Here is a 19,792-nt window from a genome sequence, read left to right as displayed (position 1 = left end):
CCCCACCCCCACCCCAAACCTTGCTCCTCCCTCCCTTTCACTTTCTTTAAAAATCAATCGGAATAATATCCTCCAGTGAGGATTAAAAAAAAATTTTTTTTTAAAGAAAAACTGTCCAACTGCACTTTCAGAAACATGAGAGTTTTTAGGCCTCCAGTCCCACTCCACCCTTACCTAGGACCCACCTTCATCCTCTGCTCCACAATGGAGAAGATTCGCTCTACCCCAATGCTGAGCCCCACACACGGCACCTTGTGGCCTTTGGGGTTAAACATGCCCACCAGCCCATCATAGCGCCCACCAGCAGCCACACTGCCCACATTCAAGGGCTCTTCCTCAGCAGGAGCTGGGGTCTGCAGCAGCACTGCTTCATAGATCACTCCTGTATAGTAGTCCAAGCCCCGAGCCAGGCTTAGATCAAAGCAGATCTGTGGGAACAAGGCTACAGTCAGTCCTAGACAAGACTCAGGACCCTGAGAACCCCAGAGCTCAGCAGGAGGTCCATACCCAATTCAGCTTACCTTCTCTGCGATTCCAAATAGAGTCAGATATTCAAGGAGCAGCTTTAGATCCCCCAGGCCCTCTAGGGCCTGCTTGCTCTGAGATAATCTGGGATCCTGGAACATTTGCTCTACCAAGGACAGCCCACCTGGGAGACATGTGGGGAGAAATAAGGTCTGTGCTCTTCACCCAGATGTATTTCATCCAAATTTATCTCTAGTGTGTTCTAGGTAGTCCTCCTCATTTTCTTTTTATTTTTTAAATGTTTTTATTGATTTTGAGAGAGAAAGAGGAAGGTAGAGGGAGAGAGAGAGAGAAACATCAATGAGAGAGAAATATCAATCTGCTGCCTCCTGTATGCCCTGTACTGGGGATTGAGCCCACAACCCGGACATGTGTCCTGACCAGGAATCAAACTGGTGACCTCTGGGTCCATGGGTCAACACTCAACCACTGAGTCACACCAGCTGGGGGCTCCTCATTTTCACTAAAAAAAAGATACTGATCTCATATGACCAGACTCTCCTCCTCTGCTTCTACCTTTGCCATCTGAAGACATAAGGTGGTTACAATAAAAAAAAAAAGGGGGGGAATTAAATTCAGACAGGCTCTAGAGCTTAGCACATCTACAGAAAGGAGCTTCTTCAGAGGTAGAAGTTGTACACATTATCACCCTCCCTCTGGTTCTATCATATAGCTTGGAAACTCTGGTTCTTACCATGACATTGGACATAGTCCCCAATTCGGTCAGCCACTTCAGGAGCCAGGCCTTTCTCTGTCACCATCTCATGTCTCACATCTTTCCAAGATATCTGCACAAATATTCAAACATTAGCCCTGCCCCATGATCTTTCTTTCTCTAACCAGAAAAGGATATCTCCCTTTCATTCAGTATGTATGTCACAAGTAGCAAAACTAAACTCAGAAAAGTCAGCAAAGTCAGAGGCAGCTCAGTAAATCCAGCCATAATCCCCACTGCACAGCAAAACTCAGATCTTGCTTCAGAATATCTCCTTACCTCCCTTACTTCCCGGCACTATTTCCTTATTTTTCCTCTAAGGGTATAGATTTAAGGGCAGGGCAGAAACTCTGATAGGATCTACTGAAACATGTCTTCTTTCTTACCTTGTCCAGTTTGTCTATGGAGGAGCAGATGGCACGGAACTTGCTTTCTGGAACACCACAGATGGCAAACATCCCATCCAAAATCCGCCGGTCGTTGACCTGTGAACTCAATGGAAGTAACCCAAGTGCCTTGTCAATGTCCTTTCTCTCAAAACAATGACAGTCCCTACTCTCCTGAGTCATAAGAGATAGAAAGGAAAAGTTCACAGGATGAACATTTAGATCTATAATAATAAAAGTGTAATAATGCTAATTAGACTGGACATCCTTCCGGACATCCTCCCAGGCGACCTTCCGGATGAAGCTGGGGCTGTGAGGGAAGCCCGGGTCCCAGGTGCCAGAGGGAAACTGGAGCCAGAAGCCATGGGAAGGAAGGCCTACTCTTGCACGAATTTCATGCACCAGGCCTCTAGTGTATATATATAAAATGCAACAGCTGAACTTAGAACGTCCTAGAGCTGCAGGCTTAAAGTCTGGGTCACCTATGTTTTAAGACAGCATCAGGCCAAATCCAGACTTTTCCCCTACGTCCCCAGCCCTGACCTCACCTTAATGAGAAAGTCCCCCAGCTGCAATCCAGTTAGGATTTCACAGATTATCTTCAAACACTCTGCATCAGGGATCATGGGGTCAAAATCACCAGCAATGTCAAAATCCTACAGCAAAAAAGAAGACAAGGGAAAAAAAAGTCTCCACTCAGCAGCCAGTTCCCTGGTTCTGGCCCCCAGAACTATCAAACCATGCTGCCTCCTTCAGGTCACTTACACACTGGCAGAATTCCCTGTAGCGGCCTTGGACTATGGTTGGGCTCTCCCGCCGCCACACCTTTCCAACATGGTAGCGTTTCATCTTCTTCAGTTTATTCATGGCCATATAACGCGCAAAAGGAACCTCACATAAATGGGTTAAGGAGAAAGGACACTGCATCCAAAGCTTAGGCTCAGTGTAAAGACATCAGGGAAGATTGGGCCTTTATCAATTGAATCCCATCCACAGAACAATCACCTTGTCTGTCTTGTTTCCCACTATGCCCAAGACTTAGCAGTACTTGGCATTCAATATACAGGGTGAGCAAAAATAGGTTTACAGTTGTGAGTACATGAAATAGTTTACTCTTGTATTTGATTTTTCATCTTTTGATGTTTTTTTAAAATATATATTTTCAGAGAGGAAGGGAGAGGGAGAGAGAAAAACATCAATGATGAGAGAGAATCATTGATTGGCTGCCTCCTGCATGTCCCCTACTGGAGACCAAGCCTGCAACCTGGGCATGTGCCCTGACCAGGAATTGAACCATGACCTCCTGGTTCATAGGTCGACACTCAACCTCTGAGTCACACCAGCTGGGCTCTTATATTATTATTTATTAATTATTATTTATTTGTACTGTAACTATAAACCTACTTTTTCCCACCCTTATATATTGAATAGTGTCAAATGAAGGAATCCCACCTAACAAAACTACAAGTTAGGTGGGAAGCACAGATAGAAAATGACACAAGAACTTCAAGTCTGGGTCATTTCCTCCCATTCAGATCAATTCTTAACCATCTCAAAATAAGCAAGCTTCAGAACCTCAATTTGCCTATAATTTCTATGTCAATATTTATTAAAGTGTAGATCAAGGACCATCTGCATTTTCATTACCCAGATGCCTGTTAGAAATGCTGACTGCTGAACCCTGCACCAGCTACAGAATTAGGAATGTGTGGGCCTGGGGGCCAGAAACCTGTGTTTCTACAGGTTTCCCCAAGGGATTCTGATACACATTAAAGTTAAATGATAGTGCTCCAGGCCAGGCTCTACTGGCAGAACGGCTTTCTGGTTGAAACTGGAAGTAAACCCTGTTGCCAACGGACCTTTAGGGTCCCAGAGTCATTCTTGTCCCTTTTGTCAGACATCCCTCTGGGTTTGGAAAGCGGTAAGTCAGGCTCCAGCACTCAGAAGGATACAGTAAGGTCATAGCGCAGGGACAATAGCTCTCCACCCTGATCCTTCAGATCATAGATGAGCCCAGAGTCCTCTCCATACTTCTCAGTGAGCATCTCCTGCAGGGGTCAAGCAGAAAGCACCATACTTCAAAGGAGGACTCCAGAACGGAGGCTAGAAGCCCTTTGAGAAACCAAAGGCAAGTGAAAAAAACGGAGTTCTGGTACTTTTTTCTCCACTTACCTTTAGCTCAAATGCTGGGGTATCCAACCCTTTTGCTCCATGACGTTTAAAGCAGCTAACAATTATATCAAGTATTTTCTCCCTCACAGCCATCTGCTGGGGACTAAAATCTCTGGTGCCCTAGAAACCAAAAGTAGCCATAGTGAAAACAAAGACAGAAAATAAGTCCATTTAAGACAAAGAGTTAAACTACATCTATAATCTAAGGCAGTGATGGCGAACCTTTTGAGCTCGGCGTGTCAGCATTTTGAAAAACCCTAACTTAACTCTGGTGCCGTGTCACATGTAGAAATTTTTTGATATTTGCAACCATAGTAAAACAAAGACTTATATTTTTGATATTTATTTTATATATTTAAATGCCATTTAACAAAGAAAAATCAACCAAAAAAATGAGTTCACGTGTCACCTCTGACACGCGTGTCACATCACTGATCTAAGGCATGGAGTTGAAATCTCTTTGAGTTCAGATAACTCTAAGTACCAGTACCTCAAGAATAGATTTTTTTTTCTTTTAATTAGTCTTAAAAGGATTTTTAAAGGAGTCAGGAAAAGACGAGCAGAACAGAGGGCAGCCCTCCAAGGCTCTTTAATGGGACAAAGTGGGGCAAAGCGAGTTACCTTTGGGGTCTTGAGAATAAAATTTGACTTCTCTTGATGTGGTTTCAGTTGGGATGCTAGCACTGCCTCTGCAACCTGGCAGAAGAAGGAATGTGAGACGCGGCACCTCTCAAGACTAGCCAGCCCAGTGACATTGCTGGCCCCGTGGACCACCAACCTGCAAAGAGCTTTGGTTCTGAGTAACAAGAAGCCTGAACACTATTTTATCTACTCCAATCCCAGCCCCCCTCCAAAAACCCATGTTGTATCTGCAATATATATGTAATACACATGAGGTCGGGTCTTTACCATACAAACTGTCTGAAAATAGTTTAAGTAAGTACTCAAGAACAATGAAGGTAAAGAACAACCCACCACAACCATCCAGGGTTAGGGATTAGTATATTTTTTCCAGGTCTCAGTTCCCATTCAAAGAGTGAAAATAAGAATTTTTAATAATGTAGCAATGGTGTCCTGCCAGCATGGTTCAGTGGTTTAGCGTAGATCTATGAACCAGGAGGTCACGGTTCATTTCCTAGTCGGGGCATATGCCTGGGTTTCGGCCTAGACCCCCAGTGTGGGGTGTGCAGAGGTAGCCTATCAATGATTCTCTCTCATCATTCATGTTTCTATCTCTCTCTCCCTCTCTCTTCCTCTCTGAAATCAATAAAAATATGCAGAAGAAGGAATGTGAGACGCGGCACCTCTCAAGACTGGCCAGCCCAGTGACATTGCTGGCCCCGTGGACCACCAACCTGCAGAGCTTTGGTCCTGAGTAACAAGAAGCCCGAACACTATTTTATCTACTCCAATCCCAGCCCCCCTCCAAAAACCCATGTTGTATCTACGATATATATGTAATACACATGAGGTCGGGTCTTTACCATACAAACTGTCTGAAAATAGTTTAAGTAAGTACCCAAGAACAATGAAGGTAAAGAACAAACCACCACAACCATCCAGAAGTAGGGATTAGTATATCTTTTCCAGTTCTCAGTTCCCATTCAAAGAGTGAAAATAAGAATTTTTAATAATGTAGCAATGGTGTCCTGTCAGCATGGTTCAGTGGTTGAGCGTAGATCTATGAACCAGGAGGTCACGGTTCAGCTATGACTGAAAATTAGTAACAAAGATCTAAGCCCTGTTCATGATAGCACAAAGCATCTGCTATAAAGACAACAGAGTCTTTCCTAACGTAAAACAGAATCAGTGACTTTGTTTATTACCAGCAGGCTGTATGCCCTTCAGAAATATAGCGGGTGTGGTAGTTCTATACTTTGGTGGCTCTCTCCTCCAAGGGTAGGCAGTTCAAGTCCACAACCTGCAATCCCCAAATCCAAAAATGTCTAAAAACCTTAAATTATGTAGGTTGTTTGTTTGTGACTCATTTTGAGGTAAATTCTAATGTGAACTATCTACTTATGGTCATTAATTACCTCAGTGGAAATAATCATATCTTTTGCTTAAGGAATTTTAATGTGTTTGACTCCAATAGGCTCAAATAAGGAATAGTGAACCTAAATGAAAATGCTCCCTTCCTATATGCGCGGATAAACCATTTGACCGTGCAGTCTCTGACTCCGCAACTGTAAATGGAAATAATAACCCCAACCTCTCAGGATGGCTATGGACTTAAATGACAAAGCATCTACAACACTTAACTCAGGACATGGTGGGCACGCAGTAACAAACCAATGGCATTCCTCCTGGAGCTCCGGCCGCGAGCTCAAGCTTTCAGACCCGCAGAGCCTATCCCGACAGACAGGAGCTGCTCAGACTGGCTCACCTGGCTATGAGAACGGGCCGCCCCGAGGCACACAACCCGGGGAGGCCGCAGGAGCTGGCCGAGCAGCGCAGCCCAAGCCCTCCGGTGCAGGAGCCCGAGCTGGGGCATCGCGCGGCGGGAGGCCGGGACAGCGGGCAAAAGACCTGAGAACGAAGCCGGTCGGACCCCAAGAAGCGTGCACAGCGTTGCAGAGGCAATGCCCGAGCTCCAAGGAAGGAGGTGAGCGACGCCAAATCCTGCAACCGGGGTCCCGTCCTCTCAGGTTCCCTCTCCGCTTCGGCATTTCCTGTCGGAGTCGGAAGTGGTGTTGCGCTCGGCGGAGGCTCTCTAGGCTTGGGGGCCAGCGACTCGATAGCCGGAAGTCCTCCGAGCTGAAGCGGTGCCCGCTGCCACCCCGCCTAGACATCAGTTCTCTCCAGCTTGCAGCCAGGATGGCAGAACGTGCGGCGCTGGAGGAACTAGTGCGACTTCAGGGAGAGCATGTGCGGGAACTGAAACAGCAGAAGGCCAGCGCTGAGCAGGTGCGACCCGGGCGGCAGGGGCGGGGCCAAAGCAAGGCCGGGGAGGAGGTAGAGGGGGTTGTCTGTAGAGGACTGGGATGTGAGGAGGAAGGGTTCCAGCTGGTAGGGAGGAGGACGAGCTAGGTGGTGAGGTAGCCGGGTAGGACTCGAGAGAAGCAAAGCTAGGCTGGGGAGAGATCTGTTCCAGATCCTGATGGAGGGATATTGAATGAATGGTTGAGGGGGGAGGTGAGCTGCAGATGTGACAGCCCAGCGCCTACTTTTTCTCCACAGATCGAGGAGGAAGTGGCAAAATTACTGAAACTGAAGGCACAGCTGGGCCCTGATGAAGGGAAACACAAGTTTGTGCTCAAAACCCCCAAGGTAAGTGTCATTCCTTTAGGGAGCCTGTGAGAGGGTCCCTAATTACACTCACACGGACGTATATGCCGGATTCTCTGAACCAGGTCACTGAGAATTATCTGAAATGCTGGTGCCAGGCTGGATTGGACTCTACCTGAGTCATCCTGGGATGGCAAAGTGATGCCAGAAACTAAGCCAGCCAGGTGCTAAGGGGAGTCTGTCTGTTACTGCTACTCCTTCTTTCATTCAGTAAATACTTGAGTGTTAACTATGTGCCAAGCGCTGTACAAACCAATGGGTATAGCATGGTGAACAATATAGCTTGCCCTTATGGAGCTTACATTCTAGTGAAGGAAACAGAGTTAGTGCAGATAATCCCACACATGGGAATGTCATTACACATTGTGATAAATGACATAAAGAAATAATAAGGATGCTCTAAGAAAAATATGGGAGAACTGGGGAGACTGAGAAAGCTTCACTGAAGTGATATCCTAACTGACCTAACAGATGAGTGGGAGATACCCAAGGGAAGAGTATGAGGAAAATAGATCCAGGGAGCGTATGGAAACCCTGAAGCAAGAAAGAACCTTGGTAGTTTCCAATACTGGAAGAGACCTGTATGACTAGACCCAAACTAGAGGAGAGTCGGATGAGATTGGAGGTTCCTAGCTCAGCTTCCAGGATTTCAGTTCAGATGCCACTTTCTGTAACTTCTATAAAGAGAACTATTTACCCCTTCATCTGGGTTCCCTTGCACTTTACATATATCTCTGTTGTTGCATTTATTGCTAACTTTTAGTTATTCACATAGTTTATCTACAATGAGAGGCTGAGACAAGGTCACGTGGAACTAAATAGGTCTTCAATGAATGTATGTGAAATTGAACTCCAAAGGAGAAGGGAGATGATCTGTCTTCCTTATGTTGAGGTGTCCCCTTGTAAGGTTAATTCTTTGCATTCCTAAATTCATTGAGCTATTCCTCATTTCAAAGGTTAAGGAGACAGTGTAAAATCTCAAGGCAGTGGTCATCAGTAGTTATTCAAACTATTAGGTGAAAAGATAAATGGGGAATTTATGAAAGATCAAACTGGCCTCACTTAAACGCAATGATTAATCCTAACATCACTAAAAGTAGGACAGTGAGACATCCTCCTTATGTGATGCAATACGAAGTACACAGCACCACCTATGAAGTTTTCTTGCCAAGAAAAATTGAACCTGAATCTAATCAGGTCTTCAGACCTAACTACCAGTTTACAGGAAATATGGGAGATGGTCGAATATGTTAAATGACACATTGAGTATATTGGTAACTAAATCTAGAATGTGAACAATTCCTTAGGACAAAAGGACTCAGTTTCCTCAACAAATAAATGACATATTTTTAAAAAGGGAAGGAGCCCAGCTCGTGTGGCTCAGCGGCTGAGTGTGGACCCAGGGACCAAGAGGTTGCTGGTTCAATTCCCGGTCACAAAACATGCCCGAGTTGCTACTTAATCCCCAGTAGGATTGATGATGCAAGGGCTCTTTCTGGTCAAAATTATTTTCATAATGTTATTTGCCATTTTTTACTTCATTTGCAATGAAGGTGCAAAAGCACTGGTGAGTAGAACTGCTCGTGGTGTCTTAGTACAAATCACAATACTGGCACTAAATTGTACTAAGTCATTTTGGGGTTTTTTTTTGTTTGTTTTTTAATAAATTTTATTGACTTTTTTACAGAGAGGAAGAGAGAGGAATAGAGAGTTAGAAACACCGATGAGAGAGAAACACCAATCAGCTGCCTCCTGCACACTCACTACTGGGTATGTGCCCGCAACCAAGGTACATGCCCTTGACCGGAATCGAACCTGGGACCCTTGAGTTCACAGGCCAACGCTCTATCCACTGAGCCAAACCGGTTAGGGCGAGTCATTTTGTTTTTTACTTTAATACACTCACAGCAAAAAAAAAATCGGTTTCACTTAACATCCTTCACAAAACAGTAAAAATTATTAATTCTTTTGAATCTCAACCCTTGAGTACACTTTTTTTGTTTTGTTAATCCTCATCGAGAATATTTTTCCCATTGATTTTTAGCGAGTGGAATTGGGGGAGAGGGGGAGACAGAAAGAAAGGGAAAAAAAACAATGTGAGAGAGACACATCGATTAGTTGCCTCCTGCACACACTCCAACTGGGGCTGGGTATCCAACCTGCAATCCAGTACGTGCCCTTTCCTGGGAATTGAACCCGTGACCTTTCGGTGTGTGGGCCGGTGCTCTAACCACTGAAACACAGGGCTTGAGTACATTTTAAAATATTCTGTGTGATGAAATGGGAAGTCCACATAAAGCACTTCCACCGCATTCCAAAACAAAAAACACTTGTGCCATTAGGTGAGTTGTAAACTGAACTAGCTACTTTTTTCACAGGACACCATTTTTATTTGAAAGAAAAACTGAAACATAAACTATTACTTTAAAGATTGAGGGTATTTAGAAGACATTTTCAGAAAAATGAACCAAGTGAGCCTTGTCACTTCAAGGAAAATATTTCACAATATTTGTTGCCAGTGATAAAATTTAAGTGATCATGTGAAAGTTAGGATTTTAGAAAAGTTCTATCTTCCACCTTGAGCTTGACAGCTTCCCAATACTTAAAGACCTTCCTGCTAAGATCTATGGTAATATTAACAAATCTGGTTTTCTGATATCATATAACTAGAAGCCTGTTGCACAAAGATTTGCGCAATAGGCTTTCCTTCCCCTGGCTGCTGGCACCGGCTTTCCTCTGGCACCCGGGACCCAGGCCTTTGGTCTGGCCACAGTGGAGAAGTCAAGCCTCTTCAGTCTTCAGTCTTCACTCCTCGCCTGCGTATGCAAATTAACCGCCATCTTTGTTGGGTTAATTTGCATAGTCACTCTGATTGGCTGGGGGGTGTAGCAGAGTGACACCGATTTGCATGTTTCTCTTTTATTAGTGTAGATTAGTGTAGATGAAGTGAGTATACCAATATTTGGAAGATCTGTATAACCAGTATCAATGAACCAATATTTTCCAATAACCAGTGTGTGCTGTCATAAAATCATGCATGGATAAAGATTCATTCAAAGTAAAAAATAGAGTAATAAATATTTTTTAAATTGTAGTAAAATATAAAATTTTCCTTTTTTTTTTTTTTTTAATCCTCACCCAAGGATATTTTTTCCATTGATTTTTGTAGAGAGTGGAGAGGAGGACAGTGGGTGTGCAGGAGGCAGCTGATCAATTGATCAATGATTGTCTCTCATCATTGATGTTTTTACCTCTCCTCCCTTCTCTCTGAAATCAATAAAAACATTTTTTTAAAAAGAAGCAAATTAGAGAACAAATAATATTCATTAGGATTGTTTTAAGTTATGTTGGGAAAGGATGTTACTTGTAAAATATGGAGTTCAGCTAGTTAAGCCAGTTTGCGTTGGCCACATGCCTGTTAGCAGGTAGGTGCTTTCTACTAGGCAGGAAATATGTTATCCCAGGAATAGAGTTTTTAGGAAAACTCAAAGAATAGAGTCCTAAGAATCCTAGGAAAAAGAACCAAGCTTAAAAGGAAATGGAACTTGGAAGGGTGATAGCAAATAGGTGTGGTGGTTAATAGGGAATTGTTGTACTTGTTTTACAACTCGGTGGCCTGTAGGAAAATTGAAATTTGCATTTGTCATCGCTGAGGTCATGCTTTTATATTTATAGATCTTATTGTTCTTTTTTTTTTTTAATCCCATCCTGATTCCTCGGCTGATTTTGACGCCAAGGGCACAAGAGACTACAATCCCCGGCAGATGGCAGTTCGGGAGAAGGTGTTTGATATAATCATCAGCTGCTTCAAACGCCATGGTGCAGAAGTAATTGATACACCTGTGTTTGAACTAAAGGTGAGAGAAGGGTAAGAAATTGCATGGTGGGAGAATGGGTATGTGAACAACAAGAGGATTACAAGAGAGTGAGGCCCAAAGGTCTCTCCCCTGTTGTGGACAAAGACCAATATTTTCTCCAGTGAGAAAGGGGATGGGGCTGGCTTAGAGGAAGAGGTCCTGCTTTTTATTTACCTGGTTTTGGCCAGCGGCTTTCAAAAGAGAACCCTTCTAGCCCTAGCTGGTTTGGCTCAGTGGATAGAGCATCTGAAGGGTCCCGGGTTTGATTCCAGTCAAGGGCACGTGCCAGGTTTGCGAGCTCTGTCCACAGTAGGGGGCATGCAGGAGGCAGCCAATCAATGATTCTCTCTCATCATTAATGTTTCTCTCTCTCTTTCCCTCTCCCTTCCTCTCAGAAATCAATAAAATATATTTAAAATACAACAAAAGTCTTCCTCCCCCTCCCCCCAAGTTCCCGCACACTGTCCATTTGAGCTGGGAATGGTCTTCCAGGGGCCTACAGCGGCGTAGAGGATGGCATACCTGTCGATGAACTGGTCAATAATGACGATATCGCCGGGCTGTATCTCCTCCCTCAAGGAACCGCAAGCTGTGGTCACTATGACATGAGTACAGCCCTCCTCCTTCAGGGCCCAGATGTTCGCCTGATAGTTGACTTTGGAAGGCATGATGAAATCAATTTTAAAAAAATACTGATATATTGATGTTTTAAAGAAATTAGAAATTGCAGATTTTCTCTTCAGATCGCAGCTTAAAATGCCATTCGTCTAGTAATTCTCTGCAACTACCCTGCGTAAAGTAGCCCTTATCTATCACAGCAACCTGTTTGGTTTTCTTTAGAGCAGGTATCACTATCTGAAATTACCTGTTTTCTTGCATTAGTGTATTGCTGGTTTCTTCTCACTTAAATAGAAGACCCATGAGGACATGTACTGCCTTTGTCTTATTCAAGAACAGACATCTGCGGTGGGCATTTATCTGCAGGCTAAATTCGTAGAAATGGAATGCTGAGCAGAATGATTGTACTCATTTATATTTTTACCAACTGTATTCGTTTTCTAGGGTTGCCATAACAAAGTATCATACTCTGGGTGGCTTAAAAAACATAAATTTATTGTCTGGAGGCTAAAAGTATGAGATGTTTCCTTCTGAAGCCGTGAGAGGAGGATCTGTTCCCGGACTCTCCACGGCTTGTGGATGGTGTCTTTTCCCTGTGTTTTCACAGCATCTTCCCTCTGTGTCCACATTTCCTCTTTTTATGCAGACACCAGTTATACAGTGGGGCCTTGACTTACGAGTGTCCGGACTAACGAGTTTTTCGAGATACCAGCTGTCTCTCAGCAGATTTTTTGCATTGAGTTGATAGAGTAATTTGAGTTAACGAGCTCCTTAACGAGCTCGGTCTCGAAACGAATTAAACTCGTAAGTCAAGGCCCCACTGTATTGAATTAGGGCCCACCCTAATGACTTCATTTTAGCTTAATTATCTCTTTAAAGACCCTGTCTCCAAATACAGTCACATTCTGAGGTTACTAGGGGATAGGACTTTAAAATATGAATTTTGTGGAGGACACAGTTCAGCCTATAAGACCAACCAATGTGTGAGTTTTTCTGCTTCTACAACACGGACTTTTCAAGCTTTTTAAACTTTGGCAACTAGAAGGTGAAATAAGTTATTGAACATATTACTGGGCAAGGACTGCTTTTGACATTGTTGAAATCTCAGGTGTCATAAAAACATTTATGATTGTTGATCTAATAACCCACCCCTAGTTTACCCTCAGAAAAAAAATATGTTTTCCCAAATATATTTATTTAAATGTTATAGAACTTATTAAAGAATTGGAATAACCTAAACACCTAACAGTGTAATCCTAGGAAGGAATACAGAGCTGCTTCTCACTGAAATATGATGCAGCTTTTAAAAATAAAATTTCAGCTGTCACAAAATGGAAATAGTGATAAGCAGAAGACAAAATCGGTGTTTCCTTTTTTTCTTAATCCTCACCCAAGGATATTTTTCCATTGATTTTTAGAGAGAGTGGGAAAGACAGAGAGAGATATCGATGTGAGAGAAACACATCAATTGGTTGCCTCCTGCACGAGCCTGGACCAGGTGCCCTGCAATCGAGGTACGTGCCCTTGACCCGGAATCGAACCCGGGACCCTTCAGTCTGCAGGCTGACGCTCTATCCACTGAGCCAAACTGGCTAGGGCTCCTTTTGATTATAACTAAATTAAATACATAAGCCATTGGGATAGAGGGCAGAGGAAATATAGACAAATGAATTTTTGTTTTCAAAACTTCTTTTAAATTGTACTTATCATTGTGACCACATTTCTTTATGTTTTCTTCAGGAAACACTTACTGGAAAGTATGGGGAAGACTCTAAGCTTATCTATGACCTGAAAGACCAGGGTGGGGAGCTGCTGTCCCTTCGCTATGACCTCACTGTATCTTTCTAAATGTGGGCTCTTGACACTTTGGGTTGATTGGCCTTCACTGGGCTGGGGCTATTTCTAGCTCAGGTTTGGGGACAGCCAGACATGAGTGGGATCAAATATGACGCCTTTGGCAATCAGGGGGATTATTTCTCTAAACCAGGAGCAGGACTTTGGCTAAACAGAGCATAGCCTTAGAAGTTTTCTGAAATCTGAGTGAGACCTCAGCTTTATGTCAGGGCCCAGTTTTAACTCTACCAGCAATGCCTTGGTTCCAGAATACCTCTCCCCTTCCCTGTCCAGTGGACAAAGTTCTTAACTGACCAGTAGCATTTCCTTTATCTCCAAGCTAGGCCAGAAAGTCATCTGCCCAGAGATCCCACGCGGGGGCCCTTTTTCTGCTCCCTGACCCACGTACCCAGCCCCTGCTGTGCTCAGCATAGCCCATGGTGGAAACACTACCAAAGTGAAAGGAGCCTTAATCTTTTTTTTTTTTTTGGCCTTAATCTTTTTTGAGACGTCAGCTGTCCCTTATGTTCACAAAGTTGTTGTTGTTTCTTTTTTAATGTTCAGAAATGCTATTAATCTTACGGGTGTTGGCTTTACCTGCGCAGGGAGGGGCTTGCTTCTGTTGGTGATGATAATCAACTTCCAGACTGTGCTAGGAGGGGCTTTCTCCTTAACTCTTGTTATCAGGTCCCTTTTGCTCGATATTTGGCAATGAATAAACTGACCAACATTAAACGCTACCACATAGCAAAAGTATATCGGCGGGATAACCCAGCCATGACCCGTGGCCGGTATCGGGAATTCTACCAGTGTGTGAGTATGTGGCTAACTTGGCCCTCCCTCAAGCCAGTGGAATCTACTGAGCACTCATGGTGTCCTGAGCAAACAGGGTGCCCCAGATAATGCTAACCCTTAGATTTCTTTGGTATTTTCCTATAGATTTCACAAAGGGGAGGGGAGAAGAGAGGTTATTCTCCCCATTTTATATATGGGTAAATTTGATTCTCAGCAGAATGAAGAGATCATAGGGATAGGAAAGGCAAAGTCAGCACTAGAACTCTTGGTCCAGCGCTCTTCATATTAAACCACAGTGATAGGATCCGAGTAAAGGATGAAGAAATTGGATTTGAGGTATGAAATAATCCAGACTGGTGGGCAGAGCTTCTGAATAGAGAAAATGACTAGGACTAAGGCTGTATAGTTGCCCTCCAGTGGTAGGAGGAAATAGCAAAAGTAGATGAATGAGATGATGAAGGAATACTAGTCCAATACATGGAAAGGAAACCAGAACTAGTGAGAGACCCAAGAATGCTGGGATTTTCCTCTGGGCTAATGATCAGAGAATGAAAAAAAAGTGGTCTATGCCTAAGTGCAAACTGGCCTTTCAGAGAGAGCAAGAGCAGAGCTCCCCAGAATCCCCTCTGAAGAAACCCCCGAGGACTTCTGCCTCTCTCCCTGCAGGATTTCGACATTGCTGGGCAATTTGACCCCATGATCCCTGATGCAGAGTGCCTGAAGATCATGTGTGAGATCCTGAATTCACTTCAGATAGGTGACTTCCTGGTCAAGGTCAGAGCTGAACAAGGCTGGGAGGGCAAAGTTGGGCCTGGCCTCTCACAGGAGAAGGTCTTTGTGCGGAGGGACCAGTAGCCTAAGTGACCAAAGCTATGGAGGGTCATGTAAAGAGATGCCTTGGGTCCCTGCAGGTGAATGATCGGCGCATCCTAGATGGGATGTTTGCGATCTGTGGGGTTCCTGATAGCAAGTTCCGTACCATCTGCTCATCAGTGGACAAGCTGGACAAGGTAATGACCCAAACATCTGACTCCTTTATTCCCAGATCCCACCCTGCCTTGCCAAATGGAAAACAACAGTAAGGGGGGGGTGGGAGGGGGGGGAGGCTGCCTCTGTGCCCACCAGGGAAAAATTAGCCTTAGGATGTAGGTTGAAGGGCAGCTTCTGCTCCAAGACTGCCCCTGAGGAGGGCCCATACTTGTTCTGTGTGGTCAAGGTGCCCAAGGGTCCCTGACTGCTCTCTGTCTGCCCAGGTGCCCTGGGAGGAAGTAAAGAACGAGATGGTGGGAGAGAAGGGCCTCGCACCCGAGGTGGCTGACCGCATTGGGGACTATGTCCAGCAGCATGGTGAGGAATGAACCCTGCCTCCCCATCAGCCATCCCACTGCCCTAAATCCTAAAGCTGAAACTCTTCTCTCCGTGTGTGTATATGTAGGAGAGAGAGACAGAGAGAATGGGAGAGACAGAGAAGTGGGAAGTGGGCGGGGAGTGGGGGGAGCGCACATACATGTACAATCCGGGCAAAAAGATACAGCCCCTACTTTTTTCTTCTGATCAATCATTCTTGCTTGCAAATCTGTCTCCCCAGGTGGGGTATCCCTGGTGGAACAGCTGCTCCAGGATCCTAAACTGTCTCAAAACAAGCAGGCCTTGGAGGGCCTGGGAGACCTGAAGCTGCTGTTTGAGTACTTGACCCTGTTTGGCATTGCTGACAAGGTGAGTCAGGTTGGGGATGGGAGCCCTCGCTGTGCTCTGGGGCTTCAGGTCCTTGATCCTCATCTGGTACTGACATGTTCTTGTCCCCACAGATCTCCTTCGACCTGAGCCTTGCTCGAGGGCTGGACTACTATACTGGAGTGATCTATGAGGCGGTGCTACTACAGACCGCAGCCCAGGCGGGGGAAGAGCCCCTGGGTGTGGGCAGTGTGGCTGCTGGAGGGCGCTATGATGGGCTGGTGGGCATGTTTGACCCCAAAGGGCGCAAGGTGCCATGCGTGGGGCTCAGCATTGGTGTGGAGCGGATCTTTTCCATCGTGGAGCAGAGGCTAGAGGTGAGTAGAAGACAATCTGGGCAGGCAGTGGCAACTGGGCTATCTTCTTTGATCCCCCGGGGGGTCACTTCGGGCAAGGAGCATCTTTGCAAAGAAATGGAGAAAAGATGAACACTACTACATAGACTTCCACCCCATTATAGGGCAGCTTTATGGATTTTTTATTATTCTTTTGTCACAAAATATCTTGTTCTGGGTCCCTTCTTCCCTCAGAGCTGTGAGGAATCTAGGTGGTAAAATTTTTACAACAGCCTTCTGAAAGTAGCTACTTTTACTGTCTTTAGAGAACTAAAGATTTTCGATTAAATACCCCAAAGTCATGAATCTTTTAAGTGACAGAGTCCATTTGAATCCAGGCAGTCTAACTGTAAAGTCTTGCTCCTAACCATGCTGTGATAGTCTCTGAGGGGGCAGTGTGTGTCTGAGGCCCTGAGATCCTAAGATGGCTGTCCTGACTCTAACACCAGGAGTTCCACCAGGGAAACCCCTCATGGCCTCAAGTGCACCTTTGTTGCTGCTGCTCTTAACTGGCTGGTTGCATTTCATCCCCTGGAGAAAGCTCTGGCAGTAACCTTCCCACTGCTCCATCCTTTTCTCTAGGTGGAAACCACCCATGTTTCCCAGTTAAGGTCACTGTTCCAACAGGCATCTTATGTTGTAGGAACTATGAAAATAGTTTTCCAGAAAAAGACAAGGGGCGGCAGCACCATCCTCCCTTCCCCCTATCCACACACACCTTGGGTTGTACCCGATGAGCTGTACCCTCTCAACTGGCAGATAGTAAGTGGGAACTAGAACTGCTAGGGCTGATTGGATTGCCTGATGGGCTCACAGTATCACTTCTGTGTTACTGTTCTTGTGGGCCCTTAAGGTAGATGGAAATAAGCTAGAAGTTTCTATAAATAAGCTACCTTTGCCCTCGCCCTAGGTAATTTATTCTGGCACGTCAGATGTACAAGCTAGTCACTTTATTTTTTTCTTTAATATATTTTTATTTATGTCAGAGAGAAAGGGAGAGGGAGGGAGAGATAGAAATATCAGAGAGAAAATCATTGATTGGCTGCCTCCTGCTCGAAACCCAGGCATGTGCCCTGACTGGGAATTGAACTGTGACCCCCTGGTTCATAGGTCAACACTCAACCACTGAGCCACACTGGCTGGGCCCAGTCAATTTACTTCTTTTTCCTTTTTTTTAAATATATTTTATTGATTTTTTACAGAGAGGAAGGGAGAGGGATAGAGATTTAGAAACATCGATGAGAGAGAAACATCGATCAGTTGCTTCCTGCACACCCCCTACTGGGGATGTGCCCGCAACCAAGGTACATGCCCTTGACCGGAATCGAACCTGGGACCCTTCAGTCCACAGGCCAACACTCTATCCACTGAACCAAACCGGCTAGGGCCAATTTACTTCTTATATCATCTAAGAGCTACCTTATGCCCAGTTGCTGGATGAGAAGACTGGGCCCCTGCCCTGATGGAGCTGGCTGAGTTGGGCTTGGTCTCGGGATCCTGACAAGGGCCTGCTCTCTTTGCTCTTTGACGGTGTTACGAAGGGTAGCCCAGCTCTCTGACTTTTATCTGCACCTTCCCCAGGCATTGGAGGAGAAGGTACGGACTACAGAGACACAGGTGCTTGTGGCATCCGCACAGAAGAAGCTGCTGGAGGAGAGACTGAAGCTCGTCTCAGAGCTATGGGATGCTGGGATCAAGGTACAGGAGGCAAGCCCCCGGGTGGCAGCAAACGGGAATGCTGGGCACAGGCTAAACACAAGCTCACCCTGCTACCCTGCGATTTCTTGGGGCGGAACTCAGAGCTAGGTGACAGGTTGGGCCCCAGGAGGTTGATCCTGGGGAATGCAGAAGTCAGCCTTCATCTTCTGCCCGGGTCCCCTGCAGGCTGAGCTGCTTTACAAGAAAAACCCAAAGTTACTGAACCAGCTGCAGTACTGTGAGGAGGCAGGCATCCCACTGGTGGCCATCGTCGGTGAGCAGGAGCTCAAGGACGGGGTCATCAAGCTCCGTTCAGTGGCCAGCAGAGAAGAGGTAAGTAGGTGGGCAGGAAGGCTGAGGGACAGGGAATGTATGCCATTTCAGCAGGCCAATGCCCATTCAAGAGCCTGCAAAAGCCTGGTGTCCTTACAAGTACACACTTGTAAAGGATGTAAGGGCCTGTTATTAGGATCCTGGTAGGGTAAGACTCCATGCCCACAAACACCCTGTGTCTCTGGCTTCCCCAAGAAGCACTGTCCACCCTGAATGTTCTGGGTTCCTGCTCTCAGCTGAGCCAAACCTGATGACCAGAGGGAGGAGTGGGCACTCAGGGGGCAGTGGAGTGGAAGCTGCTCATATCACTTTCTTCCCCATCCTGGCCAGGTGGATGTCCGAAGAGAAGACCTTGTGAAGGAAATCAAAAGGAGAACAAGCCCGCCCCTTTGCATCTGCTGAATTGAGCGAACTATCAGAGGAAAGTGGACGGGCACTATTTAAGGCCAAGACAAAACTCTGCATATATATTTCAACCTCTTTGCACACTTCCAGTGGGAAACCTGAAGAGTAGTCAAAACAGAGACTTTTTATTTTTATTATCATTTTATTGATAATCACAGGTAATTTTACTGTGCCATTTTCCATAGGAAGCCCTGGGGCTCAATCCAGTCTGGCCCCTAGGCTACAAGGACCGGGCCTGAGATGGCCCCCTCTGCAGGGCCTCCACCAGGAGGAGGCACTGCTCCCCACCACCCGTCACCAAAGGTGCAATAAAATATCTCAACCACTGGAGACCGTCTGTGTCGCTATGGCCTAGCCCTAGCCCCTTCCTGCCCTGTCAGAGTCTGGCCGCTTTAGCGGTGGGAAATGGGGAGAAAGACTGACAGCAGGCTCTTGGCCGGGGTGAAGGGTGCCCCCTGCGTCCTTCTTCCCTCCGTGGTGCCAGCCATTTCTCAGGAGCCGAGTCTGCCTACAAACTCAACCACTAGGGTTCCTAGCTTTCACCTGAGGGTCGCGGCGCACGTGCGGCGGATACTCCCACCCCCCGTGGGAGGCGGGGTCGTGCTCAGAGCCAATGCGAGCTTGGGAGGTGGAGGGGTAGGGAAGCTTCCAGAGGCCGATAAGGAGGAGGTTATAAAAGGGACCGACGCCAGACCAACGCCAGAGCCATGCAGCCCAAGCGGGAGTACGAGGTAAGCGTTTGCCAACGAGGGGCGAACGAGCACCACCTGCACAGGGAGTGGGGGCCCTGGGGCCCCAGCACCGCAGGCGAGGTGGGGGCGGGCGCGGCCATCCGCCATTCCGACCTGCCCCTTCCCCAGCAGCTGTGGTGTGAGAGGGTGAATCCAGAGAACAAGGCGGCGCTGGAGGCGTGGGTCAGGGAGACGGGTATCCGCCTGGTGCAAGTGAACGGGCAGAGGAAGTATGGCGGGCCACCCCCAGGTACACAGTCCAGCCCGACGCCTGCCGGGGTGCTGCGCTGGCCTCGACGAGCCCCTTGGGGGAGGCGCCCACTCCGGGTCTCCATAGCCAGACACCCCCAACTACCCGCTAACCCCT

The 19,792-nt window shown here is 46.2% G+C and overlaps 3 protein-coding genes across 5 annotated transcripts in view; 2 read left to right on the top strand and 1 right to left on the bottom strand.

The window, feature by feature from the left end:
• Positions 1-6,487, bottom strand: part of HARS2 (histidyl-tRNA synthetase 2, mitochondrial) — a 9,038-nt gene extending 2,551 nt beyond the window's left edge. The window contains exons 1-10 of one of the 2 annotated variants that reach the window (XM_005881072.2): positions 6,185-6,487; positions 4,420-4,494; positions 3,799-3,918; positions 3,579-3,674; positions 2,392-2,517; positions 2,175-2,282; positions 1,627-1,725; positions 1,220-1,313; positions 522-649; positions 175-428 (exon numbers count right to left, since the gene is read on the bottom strand). In XM_005881072.2, coding sequence (XP_005881134.1) covers positions 175-428; positions 522-649; positions 1,220-1,313; positions 1,627-1,725; positions 2,175-2,282; positions 2,392-2,517; positions 3,579-3,674; positions 3,799-3,918; positions 4,420-4,494; positions 6,185-6,292 — 1,208 coding nt within the window. In that variant the 5' untranslated portion in view covers positions 6,293-6,487. The remainder of the gene's footprint in view (positions 1-174; positions 429-521; positions 650-1,219; positions 1,314-1,626; positions 1,726-2,174; positions 2,283-2,391; positions 2,518-3,578; positions 3,675-3,798; positions 3,919-4,419; positions 4,495-6,184) is intronic. The other variant, XM_014529020.1, reaches the window with a different exon arrangement.
• Positions 6,488-6,527: 40 nt separating this feature from the next.
• Positions 6,528-19,024, top strand: HARS (histidyl-tRNA synthetase). 2 transcript variants are annotated; one of them, XM_005881065.2, is made up of 13 exons: positions 6,529-6,705; positions 6,979-7,068; positions 10,824-10,943; positions 13,302-13,397; positions 14,082-14,207; positions 14,856-14,963; positions 15,101-15,199; positions 15,443-15,536; positions 15,778-15,905; positions 15,998-16,240; positions 17,840-17,956; positions 18,143-18,289; positions 18,620-19,024. In XM_005881065.2, exons 1-13 carry the CDS (start codon positions 6,616-6,618, stop codon positions 18,689-18,691), a joined length of 1,530 nt encoding a protein of 509 aa, XP_005881127.1. In that variant the 5' UTR covers positions 6,529-6,615; the 3' UTR covers positions 18,692-19,024. The 2 variants fall into 2 exon arrangements, with proteins under 2 accessions (XP_014384505.1, XP_005881127.1); XM_014529019.1 differs by lacking the exon at positions 18,143-18,289 and having other exon boundaries at positions 6,528-6,705.
• Positions 19,025-19,119: 95 nt separating this feature from the next.
• The window catches only part of DND1 (DND microRNA-mediated repression inhibitor 1), a 2,928-nt gene continuing 2,255 nt past the window's right edge, over positions 19,120-19,792 (top strand). The window contains exons 1-2 of the mRNA XM_005881123.2: positions 19,120-19,425; positions 19,558-19,675. Coding sequence (XP_005881185.1) covers positions 19,402-19,425; positions 19,558-19,675 — 142 coding nt within the window. The 5' untranslated portion in view covers positions 19,120-19,401. The remainder of the gene's footprint in view (positions 19,426-19,557; positions 19,676-19,792) is intronic.

The sequence above is a fragment of the Myotis brandtii genome, unplaced genomic scaffold (genome assembly GCF_000412655.1).
Source record: "Myotis brandtii unplaced genomic scaffold, ASM41265v1 scaffold668, whole genome shotgun sequence".
NCBI lineage: Eukaryota > Metazoa > Chordata > Mammalia > Chiroptera > Vespertilionidae > Myotis > Myotis brandtii.
Note: the sequence above shows the minus strand (reverse complement) of the source record. Positions and strands in the feature narration are given on the sequence as shown.

Bases quoted from the DNA above. Each gene is read 5' to 3' on its own strand.
- HARS (XM_005881065.2), top strand. From the start codon at position 6,616: ATGGCAGAACGTGCGGCGCTGGAGGAACTAGTGCGACTTCAGGGAGAG. The intron at 14,964-15,100 runs GTCAGAGCTGAA...GGGTCCCTGCAG, and splicing joins TAGGTGACTTCCTGGTCAAG to GTGAATGATCGGCGCATCCT. The intron at 17,957-18,142 runs GTACAGGAGGCA...GGTCCCCTGCAG, and splicing joins TATGGGATGCTGGGATCAAG to GCTGAGCTGCTTTACAAGAA.